Here is a 16,681-nt window from a genome sequence, read left to right as displayed (position 1 = left end):
GTCTCCTTAGTTCCGTTCATAAGATTAGAATCTGAAGAACAGTATGTTCTCGCAAGGGCAGAAATCTCATTGATACCTATGTAGGTTCCTTTACAAAGAGCAATATGTTTTCTTCTGGATGGAACTTTATATATTGCTGGAGGCAAAGGGTGGGAATACATAGAGCAGAGAAGCAAAACAGGAAATTAAATTCTAATCTGTAAAGCTGAGCTGTGTCAAGCGTCATGCTGATAGAACAAGGCCTCTGTTTTATTGTAATATTTCCAAAGCAAAATACATTCAAAGCATAAAAGCATTGTAGGTAGTATGGACTGCAGGAGACGTGGCACAAATTCTATGCTGTTGGTATCTTTGTCTGGCTACCAATGGATGTGTTGAGATTTTTGGATGTATTGAGAGAGAAGACATCGTATTTTTCAAACATGCTGAATATACATGAGTTCTCTGTCTTTTGCTGTTGGCAGTTTACAAGGTTATTAAAAACCCAGATTGTAATGCATCTCCCCCCCGCCCCACCCTGCAGGAAAATTACACTGGTTTACTTTTGTGTATCACATGAAGTAGAGTTTTCCTCACAAAAGCTCAAGCCTTAATAAACCAGTCTGTTTTTAAAGTGCCAGATGACTTTTAAAAAATAAAATAAATCTTTTATGCAGAAGCATAAACAAGTTTTTTTGTGACTGTATTTGCAGCAACACATCCTTGGATGTGTGACATGGGCAAAAAAGGCAGAGTGTGTCCTCTGATGAATGCCACTCAGCATTTCGGTTTACCAGACTTGGCATCTATTTTCAAGGCAAGCTACAGCTGCTGAAAGAGCCTTGAAAATATGACTGGAGTATCTCTATTTAATAGCAATAGTACTTCTCATTTCTATAATTTTGTGTAGTATATGCCTAATAATACTTAACATTTTTATAGCACTTAGATAGTGAGTGTTCAAAGCAATTCACATGCATTCTCTTGTTGCTATCTTTACAGCAACCTTGTAAGGTAGGGTTGCCAATATTCTGTTGCTGAATAAGGGACACAAGTTGGGGGTGTGTCATCTTGGTAGGGTCTTCCTGGGGGTAACCAGAAGCCCGAGAAGCAATGCATTTGTTAAAATAAAATTAAAAAAAACTTGACCCCACTTTGCATATCTGACTTAGACATGGAGCATTTCAGAGGAAAACATTAAGAGAAGCCTCCTGCTTTCATCTGCTTGTTCACACAGAGCATCTCACTTAACCCATAGAGCAAGTATCAGGAAAAAAATGAAGAGAATCCCCCTGGTTTCCACATACACACTGAGGAGCAGGAGGATATGTATTTTATGTTTTCTCCACTTGAAGAAGGGAGGATGAATTGGGAAAGTGTGAGTGGGCCTAATGGAAGGATTTTGGAGCCTAATGCAAAATAAGATTATGGGGCCCCTTCTTTCAGGCAGCACCGAAAATGTTGACCCCACCCCCCTGCTCCAGGGACAGCAGGCAGCCCCCATAGACACACTCACCCTGACGGCAGGCATGGCCCATAGCCATGCCCACCCCAACAGTGTGGGTTCCCTATGGCCACAAACCCTACTTAAATAGATGCAATAACTCTGGGGGTTCTGTTACAAGAAGTCAAGGATAGTTGCCTACAAAGCCTCATCTGGTTATTCACCACATACTGTCTTTAAGAATCCAGGAAGCTGCTTTATACTACTGAGTCAGTCCATTTGGCTCAGTAAGGTCTACTTTGACTGGCAGCAGTTCCCCAGGGTTTTTCAAAAAGTTGTTCCCTACTCTCCCTGGAAGCTTTACAGACAGGGCTTTTACTTTGAATCCCCTCCTGACTGGAGTGGGCCAGTCCACATATTAGCTGCATTTACCCTGATGTCTCTGTGGGCTATCAGGGACTAGTACAGACATGACTCTGTACACACACACACACACATACACAATCAAGCCTGCACATTCTGGCTTAGCCCAAAGTATGACCAGTTTTTAAAAAATCCTCTAGTTTCAGCAGCTTTTGAAAAAAAAAAAACAACCTGAGGCTTCTCCTGTGCCCCTGCTGCTTCTCCTTTGATGTGTGTACTGGCCATGCCAGGAATTTGGCATTTTTCAAATGTAAACTCTCCTTCATTGCTTACATAAGCTTTAGATATGCAGAATGGATGAAACCTGAGCCTTCTTGACTGAGCTGATTCCATTAGCCTGCCCTTCAGGACACAGAGAGAAAGCACTGATTCTGCTTTAATCTTCCCTGCCTCTTAAATCTTCTGGGGTATCTGTAGCCCTACACGGCAGCAGCTCTCAAAAAAGGCCCCCCTCCCCCACCAAGCATGTGGCAGCAGTCCTCACAAGCATGGAATGGAAGCAAATACACCCTGCCGCTCACCACACAACTGTGTCTTGCAAACTCAAAAGTCAACAACAACACACATGGTGCCAGACTTGGATCCCTGTCTTCTGCCCCCCACCCGCCGCCTCTGCTGTGCTGCCACATCTCAGCTCCCTCAGAGGTTCTCCCCCCACCCCCCGTCCAGGGCGGCCAGCACAAAAAGGAAAGCAAGCAGCCCTGAAACGGCCAGAGCTCTCCATGGCACCCCCCCATGCCTGCGTAGGCATGGCATGGGGTGGGGGGGATGCCATGGACATGTGGGCTGGCTCTCTTCAGCTGCGGACCTCTTCTGCAGACCATAGTCCATCGGTGGCAGCAGCAGAGAAACCTCCAACATGCCCTTCCCAGAGAGCAGCCTGCTGCTGTTTCCCAGTCCTTGGCCTGGTGGCGGCGGCGGCGGCGAGGGCTGTTTGACCCAGCTTTTACCAACTTCTCATGCCGGTCTCCTCCTCCTCCTCCCTCCTCCTCCGTAGCTGTCAGACTAACAGCAACAAAAAACCTCTCTCGCTCTCCTCCTCTCTGATGTGATTTGTGATTGGTTGGAGGAAAACCCCGGTCTGAGCCCGTAGGAATGCACAGGGAAAAGATCTGCCAGGGATTGCGGAGAGGAGCCGAGCCTCTGTGAACGGTCCATTTAAATCCCCGAATTAAACATCTTGCAAATCTGCTGCGAAGCAGATTCGCTCTTCAGATACCCCGGGGCATGAAGGCATTTGTGAATAATTCCCTGGAGGTGCTGCCAGGGAATGAACCTGGGACCTTCTGCATGCAAGCATCCAGATGCTCTTCCACTGAGTTATGGCCCATCCCCTAAGGGGAATATCTTACCCATCCAAATGCAAGCCAACATCATGATGGCTTTGTAGAGCCTCCATGTTCAGAGGCAGCATACCTTTGAACAACAGTTATAATCTCTAAATTATTCAAACTTTCTTAGATAAGTGCACAAATACATATTTCTCATAAAGAAAAGGTATATGAATTCCCTTGCCAAAGGTCTAACCAGGAAAGGAAAGCCAACAAAGCAATTTAGGCAAGTATATATCTACAACCAATGTGATTTCAAAGCACGCAGGAAGCTGCCCCATGTATTTTTGTGTTTTTATTTTTATTTAATTTTTTAATTTAAACAAGCAATTCTAGGACAGAGGGGAAAGCAGGTTTTAAAACCATTCCTTGTGATCAATTTTTCAAAATATAAACATATGCCTTAGCATAACATATGCCTTTACATAGAAAAAAATAATAATACAAAATAAGATGGTCCCCTGGCCCCAGAGGACTCACAGTGTAAAAATAAACATAAGGTAGATACCAGCCACAGCCACTGGAGGGATGCTGTGCTGGGGCTGGATAGGTCCAGTTGCTCTCCCCCTGCTTAATATAAGAGAATCACCACTTTTAAAGGTGTTCCTTTGCTGAGTTAACAGGGGTATTGCTGCTCCCTCCCTCCCCTCAACTGTACAGGCCTTGCAATCCTCAGGGGCAAACAGACTCTCTGCCTCCCTGAGAGGCATCTTTTAATGGCAAGGTGAGGAGCTTTGCTTTGTGACCAACTAGGCCTGACCACAGCCAAGCCAACCATTGCATGCACTACCTGTTCTGGGTTGGGGCACTTGAGAAACTAGGATGGAAGCTCCTACCTGAGCATCTGCGGCAGAGGGCGGGGGTGGGGGTGGGGGCAGAGAGTGCTGAGGGGGAATAGGAGAAAAGCAAGCCAAGACCAGCTCTGCTCAGGGAACTCCAGTGCCCTCCCCCCGCCGCAAAGAATGAATGTTCTAGGGAGGGGTGTGCACAAATCACCATTCGCAGCACAGCCCCAGCACCTTTAAAAGGGAGGAGAGCAGGTCCATACCTGCTCCTCCACTGCTTGACGCAGCTTCCTGTCGCAGGTGCCCTTGTGCAATGTCGACACACTCGTGGCCTCCATACATGTGTGGAGGTTATGTGCATGCTGCTGGCACTCTATGGCAGCTGGGGGGGGGGCGGGGCGCTGCCCCATAAGGAAGTTGCGGCGAGCAGTGGAGGGGCAGGTATGGACCTGCTCTCCTCCCTTTTGAAGGTGCTGGGGCTGTGCTGCGAATCACTCTTTGCTTTGTGCACCTCTCTAGTTCTAGGCAACCTCACAGGTCTGCCTAGTGAATGGGCTGGCCCTGGCTCTCATGAAGAAGTGGTGCTGTCAACCAACATTGTCAAGACATCGTTATAACCGCTTGCCTTTCCCTTTTCCTCCGGAGCTGCTTTTATCTTTGTGCTTATAATGACTGGTAACATTTGATAAGATGTTTAATCGTTGTTTTACGTAAGGTCCTTATAAGGAGCTACTTAATGGGTCACCAGGTTCTGAAGGTGGGCTGGCGGGTGGTGGTGGGGAGCCTTAAAATTAATGTCAGCAAGCTGGGCAGATCTTGGGAAGGAAAAGAGGTGGGGAATGGACATCTCCAGAAAAGTATCTTTCCTTCCCCAGGAAATGCATCATTACAGAATTGGAGAGCTGTACCCTTGGCTCATCTGTGCTTGACAGTAAGGAAGAGATGGTTGTTCATTAGGCTGGATTGATGAAAGAACATCCTTTGATTTTGGCTTTCAAGCTTTCTCTGTGCAGAATCCATAGAGCACATTTTTTAAAAAAATTATCTTCTGAGATTGCACAGTTTTGTTTTTGCCTGTCTGCATCTGGACAATGCCTTCTTTTATAACTGAAGCCAGAATTCAGGTTGATTTTTTCCTCATTCCACAGACTTAGGGCAATTGATTTTCAAATGAGTTTAATAATGAGCACTTTATTTGTACTTCAGATTACGCATACCCAAGAGTGAACAATTATGAGACCTTTTGGGTGCTGCAAAGATAAAATAGGTCATGGCAGAGCACTGGAGGAGTTATGGACAAGGTGTTTAGAAACTTGGGCAAAGCCATATCATAGGTGCAATATGGGTTTGACTTTTTCTGAAAGTGGGTGAGCCAAGCAACATGGGCATGCTCTCTCCTTTATGAGACATATTTTTTTGCACTCTGAACTCCCACATCTTCTACCCACTGCCCAATAGGAGAAAAGTGGCAAGGCGTGTCAGTATTGAGTACTGGCCTCTTTGCTGACAATGAAGCTTGTTTGAAGCACCTAAAAAAGCATACCTTCTAGAGAGAATCCATAAGGAATGTATCCATGCATGTTTGTAGATGAAGCAAGATTAAGAGGGCACACAATCAGTAACCATCAGTGTGCTCTGACCCATGTGTACAAGGTCCATTTACGGGGTCCCACATCTCCAACATCTTCCCTCTGAGTCAAGGCTGTATTTTTTAAAAAGTAGCAAAAGCTTCCAAAGGAGGCAGTCATGAGCTGCTTCCTCCAAAGCTTCCCTACATTCAGAGAAATCGGTGCCTTTCAGTATGTTTGTGAGAGGTCTGCCCTAAAGTATCTCGGCACTTTCACTTGCCAGAGGTGGGAAGATGCAGGTTATCACTCTACCACCTGATTCGATTAAGACGGTCTCAAAAACTGGGCTAGAAGGTGATTCTGGCCTTTTTCTAAGTACTGCTCATGCTTTCTTTGGGCAGTCTGTCTCATTCTGGATGAATCACGGACCTGGAGGAAGGTCTGCTTTACACTGTGATGATCATCAATCTGTGACTGGGCTGTGCCACTTCGAAATGCAGGTGGGAGCACACATGACTGAATGTTCCTACATTAAAAATAATCCTCCCCTAGGTAGAAAACTGTCATGATAAAGAGAAAACTAGGCTAGAAACCTTTCCCCTGCCATCTAATTTTCTGTGTTAAGGAATCCCGCCCCCCCCCCGAAGAAGCATTCAGTCACATGGGTCCTTCCCCCATTTGCAGTCTGAAGTGCAGTGTTCTCTCTAACAGGGATTCCCAGATGTTGTTTACAACTCCCATAATCCCCAAGCAAAGGCTATTGCAGCTGGGGATGTTGGGAGTTGTAGTCAACAACATCTGGGAATCCCTATTAGAGGGAACATTGCCGAATTGTGCAGTCCAGAGAAAGACTGAGCACTTCAGTGACAACTAGGCTAAAGGGATGTTATGGATAGATAGGAGGGAACTGCCAGCACATTTTTCTGGTGATCTCAGTGGGGTTTGTACCCCAAACACAGTGTTCCCTCTAAGGTGTGCGCACATGTCTGCGCTCACAAGTTTTTTGATGTCCGCTCAGTTAATTTTAGATCCCACTCCAGTTGAATCGGGAAGGCCCCATTCTGAATGCATGTGTGCACACACTGCCTTGATGCTCCCGCCCAGAACAAAAATCATTCCATACACAGATGAAATTTTTTTAGAGAACACTGCCCAAACAGTGCCTGTATCATGGCAATGCATCCTTCCTCTTCCCATAGGATAGAGGTGAAAATGATTTTTATTACTCTAAAGTGCTTTGTGAATACCAAGTATTAATAACAGTGATTTCTACTCATTTTCTGTATTGATGGCAAAGAGGAATGCTGTGGTGGTAGGGGTTTTTTTGGTGGGGCTTTTGTTGTTGTTGTTCTAGAAAAAGAAACCTAAAGGTGCCTTGTCAGAAAGCTGGAACCTAACTAGCAATTTAAAATATGTTTGAACTGTGACTGTAATCTTACTTTATGGATTCTCTCTGCATGGAGATAAAACAAAACACTTTTAAGGTTTCGAATGTGACATTGATGATAGTCATTGAGCTGTGCTTCTTTGTTGATGCTGCTTGAATAGTATTAGATTCCATTGTCAGTTTGTGTAAGGATGTCAGATTTATTTTCCGAATAACCATGAATAGCAATTCTGAATAACCCTGAGGTGGTCAGTTGTGGTCTTTTACTGATCATTCAGACTTCACCAAAAAGTAACCCAATACCTGCAAGCTCATATAGAACTTCGGTGTTGTTGTTTTTAAAGTAGAAAAGTTTGTATGATATTGCTGCAAGACCTGTATTATTTAAGAGCTCTTATTGTGGCTGTATTATTACCATGATTATTTTCAAGTATGAAAAGCACAGATTGGTTGATTGATTAAGTGCCGTCAAGTCAGTGTCGACTCTTAGAGACCACATAGATAGATTCTCTCCAGGATGATCTGTCTTCAACTTGGCCTTTAAGGTCTCTCAGTGGTGCATTCATTGCTGTCGTAATCGAGTCCATCCACTTTGCTGCTGGACATCCTCTTCTTCTCTTTCCTTCAACTTCTCAATGGACTTCTCAAGGGAGCTGGGTTTTCGCATAATGTTTCTGAAGTATGATAGTTTGAGCCTGGTCATTTGTGCCTTGAGTGAACATAGTGGATTGATTTGTTCTATGATCTATTGGTTTATTTTCCTGGCTGTCCATGGTATCCTCAAAAGTCTTTTCCAGTACCAAAGTTCAAAAGAGTCAATACTTTTTCTATCTTGCTTCTTCAAAGTCCAGCTTTTGCATCCATAGAGTGTCACGGGAAAAACCATTGTCCGAACGATTCTAATCTTTGTAGATGTAGACACGTCATGGCATCTACCAACGCTACCAAGTTCTAGTCGGCGTCATATTTCTTGACTGCTGGATCCTTTACTGTTGATGGTCGATCCTAAAAGGCAGAAGCTATCCACCACTTCAATGTCTTCATTGTCAGTTCTGAGACTGGTTGCTGTACCCGTTGTCATTATTTTAGTCTTCTTGACATTTAGTTGTTGTCCCATTTTTTTCATTGTGTTCCTTGACTTTCATTACTAGAGCTTGCAGATCATCCACATTCTCAGCAATGGTGAGGTAAGCATAGGTAATCTGTAATCATACTGTGGAAGCAAAGGAAATATTCCTATAGCAAGGGTGGTGGAGGAAATTGCATTGTGTCAACTCTCTGCAGGTTCCAAGGCTCTGTTGTGCCTTTGTATACATCCTGAATATACAAATTGGAATAATGTTTTGACAGCAGTAGTTAGATGTATCCAGGATTGTTACAAATAACCACATTTAATGATGGCAAATATGCAGAATTAATGTAGGTTACTGCTGACCATATTGGTGGACCTTATTTAATTGTACAAGCATACTCTGGGACCAGCATGTTTCTGGTCTCCAGTTTTCTTATATATGAGTCAGATCAAGCAAGTTTGGTCCTATTTTCCCTATGATCAAGCTAAAACCAGCCACAACCCATGCAAGCATATTTAAAACAGCACAGTTCCAACTTGTCTTGTGCCCAGTGAGTGGCTTTCAATGGCTTTGGATGCTATAATGTTGCCTATTGAAACTTGATGATAGATAGGCATCTGGGTACCACTGCAGCATTCTCACATGTTTGTCACATTTATTAGAAAAGCCAGGACTGCAGATCTACACAGCAAGCACAGAGCTCAAAGGAAGCTGGCTGCTATGTGGGCAGGAGCTGGAGAAAGCATTTCACATTCATGTCCTGGTTAGTAACAGTATCTGAACATTTTACAGATACAAGAAACAGACACCTCTCCCTCCTGCCTCACTTGCAGCACTGCTGAGAAGAAACTGCTGCGGCAAAACCTTTGCAACTACTGTCAATTGATATAAGGTTTAAGAGCAAAACCATGTTCAAAGAGCAGCCTATAGCATGCTGCTGGATGAGAGTGAATCAGGGAATTGTCTGTTTTGTGCAGATGATGTGTCTTCTGAGAGTTGGAGGCAGTCCTGTAGGGCAGACATTGCCCCACACGTTCTCTTAAATAAAAAGACAATTCCTAGTTTTTGTCTTTGGTTGCTCACTGTGCAAGCTACAAACTGCTGCTCCCCTCACCTTCTTGATCAAATTCTGGTCCAGCTCTTTGTTGCAGGTAATTTATTATTGTGCATCATAATTAGTGATGCCCATCTCCATCTGGGGTCAGCTATTGTGCATGACAATGAGATCAGATTGCTGAATTGGACGGTAACAAGAAGGGGTGGGAGTATCTGTGCTGTGCATCAGTTTGTGGCTTGCACACTAAATGACTGAAGGGAAGCAAGCAGGAAATATTATTTATTTAAAGAATGTTTAATGTGATAGTATGCTTTAAAACTCTATGGTGGTGTAATGCACACAGTTGGTTATGTTCATGATGATATACCTGCAAGAAAAAAACCAATATTGTCATTGAATGGCAGAAACAAAATTCCTGCAAGCTCAAGAACGCACAACAAATGTGCAGTGGTCTTTACAAAGTCTAGACATCCAGACTGAAAGAATGGTGGATATCACTACTGTTCTGTGACTATTATTATTATTATTTTTATTATTATTATTACATTTATATCCCGCTCTTCCTCCAAGGAGCCCAGAGCGGTGTACTACATACTTAAGTTTCTCTTTCACAACAACCCTGTGAAGTAGGCTAGGCTGAGAGAGAAGTGACTGGCCCAGAGTCACCCAGCTAGTATCATGGCTGAATGGGGATTTGAACTCGTGTCTCCCTGGTCCTAGTCCAGCAGTCTAACCACTACACCATGCTGGCTCTCCTGGACTAGGACCAGGAAATTTGGACCCTCAAAATCTGGAGGGAGGGAATTTTTAGAAGCATCTTTAGAAAGAACTATGCAGGCAAATTGTCCCGTTTTTTCTCTCCTCACAAAGCCCAAGTGCACTCTAAAAGCTTAAGACAGGGAATGATGCTGGAGTTATTTCTCATCTTTTTAGTTATTAAGAATGTGAATTTTGCTTTTCAGGTTATAAAGCTTGAAATAGTTTTAACACTGAATAGGCAGTAAGTTTATTCTTACTGTATATGAAACAAGTAAGGATCTTGTTTCAGATTCTGCTACTGCTGTCAGGTCCTAGACATTTTAAATAATCTAGTGCATGTGGTGCATTCATCACATGAAAAATGCGGTCATGTGAATCCACCTTTGAAAAGACCAGAAACTATTGGGAATATTTTAGGCTAACTTCAGGGAGCTTCTCAACATGCAAAATACCTACTTAATTTGATTCCTTTCATTTGGGGCAGTAATCTGTTTGTCTGTTTTCCTTCATATTTTTTTCTAAGCTGTGAGGAAATTAAACTGTTTTCAGATAGAGAGCTTTTATTAAAAAAAAAAAAGAAGTGATGTGCACTGTATAGTATGTGACAGCAAACCACCCTCCCTTACAATAAAACCCCGATATGGAAAGTTAATTAAATTTAACATTCTGTCGAAGCAAGGCTTGTCTCAGGATCTGAAATTTTCGATAAGAATACCACTGTGCAGGTGGTCTTTATTAAAACAGGGGCAGATTAAATTTCAGGCCATGTCACGTATACAAGTACATGTGCTGGAAACTAATAACCTCTCTTAAATGTAGCATGATAGGTGGGTTTTGGTCTGCATCTATGGTAAAAGCAATTAAAAACTTTGTTTGATTTTGTTTTTTAAAAATTACAAATGGCCTGATTCTTTTTAAAGGATAATTTAATATGTCTTGATGTTTATCATAGCCTAAAGTGTTCTTGTTAGGCAGCTTGCTCTTTCTAATATAATTTACCTGCCTCTAGAATGTAATTTCTTTCAATCACCTCCTTTCCTATCCCTGGGCTGTTTATGTCGGAAAAACACAGTAGCCTTTTCTCTTTGAGGAGGAAAGACCATTAAAAAGAAGTTTTCTGCAGTTGATGTTTTCCCCACTGGTTGAGAGGTGCTGCATCATTTGAATAATAAAGAACTGTCTCGGATCATATACTTGTCCAAGGACAGTGCTGAAACAGCATTCAATAGCCCCACCTCTCCATCATGTACGTCATCTCCAGTGTGCACTGGGTTCTTTGCATGAGTGCCTAGACGAATGGAAACTCAATTTATGGGATTCCTTCTTTCTTTCCCTTTCTTTTTTGGGGGAGACAGATTTGCACGAGGCAGTCTTCTATGCCATCTGAACAGATTCTGATGTATGGAGATCCTGATTTGCACTGTGGGCTTGGCCAGAGGGTTCTCTTCTGGTTCCCTTCTGCCATGCTTTGTCTGTATTGTCCGCCCCCAGACTGAATTTCTGTGCACTTCAGATGTGCTCCTTGTGGTTCCATGCTGTCATTGCTTTTCCGCTGTGAGTCACATGGAGAACTGCATTGCTACTTCCATGCTGCAGGAGATACCACGTGTTTTGGGGACACAGTAAACTGAAACTCCGTCTCCCCCCCCTTCTCTTTCTGTTGCAGGCTTTTTCTCTGGACTTGTGCCTCTCAAAAACAGACAGAACAGTAGTGCTAACAGTATACATGTGACATCCTGCAGCTATAATGTGGTTTTTCAAGTCAGATTACCTTTGGGATGTGCCTGAATTGCGATTCGTAGCGCGATTTGAAACACATCCCTGGCACCTTTAAAATGGAGGAGAAAGGGTGCATACCTGCTCCTCTGCCGCTCTCCACCACTTCCTGAATCGGCGGCGCTCTTCCCAGCTATCTGCATGTGCCGACGGCGCTCTACCCCAGCTGCCCTTGCATGATGCTGGCACATACATCGCCTCCACGCATGTGCGGTGGCTATTTATGCGGTCAGCAAAGTGTGGCAATCTTGGAAGAAGTACTACTATTATGAATATTTATATACCACTCTTCAACCAAATTTCACAAAGCAGTTTACATAGACAAATAAATAATACATAAATAAGATGGTCCCCTGTCCCCAAAGGATACACAATCTAAAAAGAAACATACCCTAGACACCAGCAATGGCCACTGGAGGGATGCCATCTTGGGGTTGGATATGGATAGTTGCTCTCCCCCACTATCATTTTAAAAGGTGTCCCTTTGCTTAATTAGAAGGGGTGGGGCTATTTTAAATGAAGCCAAGATTAATACATACATTGCTTGTGTATGAAGTTTATTGCAATAAAATGCTAATAAAACAAATGAGGCTGAATGTATTGCAGAACATTACAAAACACAGCTGCTCAGTGACTTTTAAGTGTGCCAGTTTACCTAAATGCGTACTGCTGCTCTCACTGGGCAAAAGAAAAACAATCAAAACTCATATCAAAGTAAGTGAGTCAGTAATGTATCAGCTACATAATTAGAGATGGTGACTATGGATGGACTATCTTTTAGCATAAAATAAATTTATATATTGTTCAACATATGTGAAGTCATCATTACCAGCTAGAATTTGCTGCCACAAGATGTGGTGTGATGGCCAGTTCCTTAAAAGGGAATTGGACAGATTCATTGAGCATGATAGGTCTAATAACATCTATTAGGCTACCATTGACTCCTAACTGCAACTCCTTGACTATTGGGCTGTGCAAAGCTTCCGTTGAAGCCAGATACTCCATATAGTCCCCCAACACCTCCATGGAGGTGATCATGCCCACTGTGCAGTGCTGTATTTTGCACATTGCTAGTGGGGCTCCTTTAAGGGCAATGCTTTCTCAAGACCCAGCACCATATCAGAAAGCCCACACAGAGCTCTGGGAAATGTAGTCCTTCCCAGCACTCTGTGCATGCCTCCCAAGATGGTGCTATGGCTCAACAGGGCTCTCTTTCTTTCAGCATCACCCAGCGCTAGCAAAAGTGCACACTGTGCAGACATCAGTGTGGTGGGAAATGATTTTCATGGTAAAAGTTTTAGTGAAAAACAGTGAAGATCGCTGCAGTATACCTTTTGAATATATGTTGTTGGGGGACAAACAATGGGTTAATGTTTTCCTTATTGTTTGTGAGCTTTGTAGAAGCATCTGGCTGGCTCCTGTTGAAAACAGAATGTTTGATTAGAGGGTCTTGATCCAGCAAGGTGTAGGGTATCTGTGAGTGAAGACTTCTTTAATCAAGCTTTAGTTAGTTAGTTGTTTATTTACGATCTTAGATCAAACAATTAATCCAGCTTTTCTTATCCTACCCTCACCATAGCCATGGTCTCAGCAAAAGATGTCTGTAAGACATGAGCCAATGAGGCTGGAGCTTTGTGATGCATGGCTTTTAGGTAACAATGCAGAGTGTGAAGTGGGCCTGGTGTTATCAGGGCTTGCTGCTTTGCCCTTGTTGTGGATGATCATTGTTTCTTCTTTTCAGTAGACTTGTTCTGCATGTTCTTACTCTGCTCTGTGCTGTAAGATTAGGGGGCTGTGAGACTCTGAAGAAGGTTAGAGAGCAGTAAATCTTCAAGGGTACCTCCCAGTTTTTCAGAATGCTTCAGTTTGCCTGTGGGCAGTGAGATGCCTGCCTGACTCTCAGAATGAGTAATACCTCAGTGCAATATGGTATGGCTTTTCTGAGGTGCAGTCATTGGTGGCTGTTCCCTTGTAGAGCAGGACTCCTTATGTTGTATTTCAAAAGCTGAATTCAGAAAGTAAGGGAGGCTCTTTACCATGTCATCACAATTAATATGGAAGGCAAGGTTTGTGAGTGAGTGTGTGTGTGTGTGTTTGTGTATTATGTATGTATGTATGTATGTATGTATGTATAGCTGATGAGGTTCTGCTCCCACATCCCCTTTGCTCATTCATGGAAGCATCTGTTTGTAAACTGCACTTGTTCCTGCTTGCAAAGAAGGCATTGGGTATATGTGACAAGATGGGCAATAATATGTCGTATTAAATACCATTATTTAAATTAAGCTTGATAAAAGCTGTTGATGCCTTTGTGGCAAAGATTAAAGCATTTTCTTTATGGTTTAGAGGCAGCCCTACTTTCATGTTGGCAACTCGGACTGACAGCCGACCTGCTAATTGCTTGACCCGCCCAGCCCTCAAGCACCTGAATCTTTCTCAGATTCAGGTCCTTGTGTGTAAGACCCTTCAGCAGGGTGCCAAGTAGATTTCCTGATTAACCTGCAACTGCCAAGTATCCAAGCCCCACGATGCTGAGTTTGAACCGAGTCCTCATTGGCATGGGACATGGAAGCCTAAAATGAGAGGGATGCCAGAACTGGCTTTGTAGGAATGCTGCACACTGGACTGACAAGGAGGCTCAGTTGGCTCTCCTAACAAGGGGCAGAAGGTTAGCCTCTTTCAAAGTATAGAGCTCCTTTCCTACTTCAGGTGGGGCTAAAGATTTGCATTCTGTTTGGCCCTGGGTGGTCCTATGCATTGTACTTGCTGCTGCTTGTGGCTCTGACTTTACGTGTTCTCCAGCCTGTAGTGTGACTCCTAACTTTTTAAAGGGCTTTTAAGTTCTAGAAGCAGGCGTTTCCACCAGTTCTTACTGCTACAATGGAATGGAGATGATTAAGTAATTGTTATAGATTTGAAGTAACTTCTGTATTATCTATTTTATGCTTAGAAGTGTCTGTGTTGAGCACATTTTCTGGTTAATACTTTCATGTCTTGGGAATTGCATCGTCTGTACCTGTCGTCCTGAAGAGATTGCCTAACTGGTTTGATTCACATTGTGAAAAGGAGCCTCATGTTTAATGCTCTAGGTTGGGAACCCGGAACCCTGATTGCTTTCCTGTTGCGACCGTGTATGGGAGCTCACAGGACAAGATAAGGTTCTGGGGGGCTGACTGAACCACAGTCAGAGTAGTAGGGTAGGGTCAGGCAGGAGCTGCAGGACTCAGAACGGCTCCAACCAGACAACTTACTCTGAAATTTGAAGCCCAGCCGAGCTCTTACTGCCTTCCCTGAACCTGGCTACCCCTTCCGCACACTGTTCTTTCTTGCTGGGAAAAGAAGATTCTTAAAGATGGAGAGCCTAAAAGCAGCAGCCCTCTGGACTAGAGCCTAGCATTCCATCATCTTCCCACTAAATCTCACCAGGCTCATTGTTTGTGTTGGGGTGTGTGCTCTGGAGACGAGAATGCTGGCTCCTTGGTGGAATCTGACTCGGGAACTGTAGTCTCTGGGGTTTGGGGTCCTGAGTTCAAGGAGTTCCTCATTTTGGACTTGTGATCCAGTCCTAGTGCCTCTTCATTCTGCACCCTGACTCTCCTGACTTTGTTGGCTAAGTTGTTGCTTGATCATGACAGTTGGTTTGGTTGCAACACCTTTGGCCTCAAGAAGTTCTTCCGATCACTTTATCCTGTGGCTGTAAATAACTGCATGGATATAAATTAGAATTCTGTTAGTGATGGCCCACCCTCCAAGCCAACAGATTCAGGCTCTGCGCTTGCTTGTGCAGTCTGGAACATGGCAAAAACCACATTCATAACTAGGCAAAACCACAGCAAAAATCATGTAAACAACTCTGTGTTCAAGCATATATCCAGAGGTGCACTTAGGTAATTTTGGAGCCTGGACCTAAGGGCCTTTGGAGCCCCCTCCCGCCCGCTGGAGGTCTGCCTCCCGATGGAAGTTAAGCATCATCTGCCTATACACACACTGTGACAAACACAGTATTTTTTAACACATGGGGTATATTTATGCAAATATGCAGTAGCAGAAGCATTTCAACATATTCCCATCCCACATTTTTCTTTTCCCACTCCCCCCTCTGCCTCTAAAGCACCCAGCACAGATCATAACCACACTCAGCCGCCTGGTGCAGTGCAAGCCAGCAGCAACCACACTACCCAGGACAGACTAAGGGGGATTTGGGATGTGGAGGCCCTGGACATCAGCTCTGAAGTCCAGGGGTAAGAGCACTACTACATATATTGTATGTTTTGGCTGATATTTCATTATTCTAATCCAAGGTTTCAATAAGATCTGTGTCTTGGGGGAACAGGAATGGTGGACCCATAGAACAAGAGTTGGCAAGTAGGGAAATGTTAGTGGTATAGCTTGAGGGAGATAACTCTTGAATCTGAAATGAGATGGGTGGTAAACCAACAACATTCTGTTGATGATTCATGGCACCTGGAAATTACTAAAGAGATTCTTGGAGAAGACAGAATCTAACTGTTAAGAGGTCTTTTCCTCCCATGTACCTTGTCAGCTTAATTGGCTCTGAGTGTTAAGAATAAGCAACTTTCATCCATCTGGCTTTATTTAAACATGTTTGATCCTTTTCGTTGCCTACTAGATTAATTATTCAAGACGCTCTCTTTGCAGACATTTAACTACTTTCACATCTTTCACAGAGCAAATGGCAGGCATGCTCCCTTCAACCTTTTCCCTTTCAAATATAAGCTTGTGAGGTTGGTTTCAAGCTTTGAGCTTCTGCAGCTCTACCATTTGGGCCTGATGTACACAGCTGCATTTATTTGCTCTTGGAAGCCATGTGGACTCACTAAGCGTGTGTGTGTGTGCGCGTGTGCACGCGCGCGAGCAGGACTGCACCTATTATCACTACTTCTTTCCTCCTCATTTTCATCAACTCTGTGCACAGAGCCCAGCACATACAATTTGTATGCAGGTAGGGCCATAGGCTTTCTCCATATGATGGCAGATGGCTTTCTGTAGACTTTGTTTCAATTCAGTTTCTGCATACTTTTCTGAACTTCTGTCTTGTTCTGTCTTATTTTCTAAGCTTAAAACCCTCACCTTAAGGG

General features: G+C 43.7%; 1 protein-coding gene and 1 long non-coding RNA gene across 13 annotated transcripts in view; one reads left to right on the top strand and one right to left on the bottom strand.

Moving 5' to 3' along the window:
• The window catches only part of SHLD1 (shieldin complex subunit 1), a 65,468-nt gene that overhangs the window by 23,870 nt on the left and 24,917 nt on the right, over positions 1-16,681 (top strand). Inside the window, exon 1 of one of the 11 annotated variants that reach the window (XM_053284831.1) lies at positions 12,754-12,870. The exons of the other annotated variants lie outside the window; for them this stretch is intronic. Coding sequence (XP_053140806.1) covers positions 12,756-12,870 — 115 coding nt within the window. The 5' untranslated portion in view covers positions 12,754-12,755. Of the gene's footprint in view, positions 1-12,753; positions 12,871-16,681 lie in introns of those variants that run through there. 11 annotated transcript variants of the gene reach the window in all.
• LOC128340087 (uncharacterized) overlaps positions 12,123-16,681 on the bottom strand; it is a 42,877-nt gene continuing 38,318 nt past the window's right edge. For both annotated transcript variants that reach the window (XR_008313452.1, XR_008313451.1), the window contains exon 3: positions 12,123-15,286. This is a non-coding gene — a long non-coding RNA (uncharacterized LOC128340087). The remainder of the gene's footprint in view (positions 15,287-16,681) is intronic.

This window comes from Hemicordylus capensis, chromosome 1 (genome assembly GCF_027244095.1).
Source record: "Hemicordylus capensis ecotype Gifberg chromosome 1, rHemCap1.1.pri, whole genome shotgun sequence".
NCBI lineage: Eukaryota > Metazoa > Chordata > Lepidosauria > Squamata > Cordylidae > Hemicordylus > Hemicordylus capensis.
This window is presented reverse-complemented; position numbering and strand designations above follow the sequence as displayed.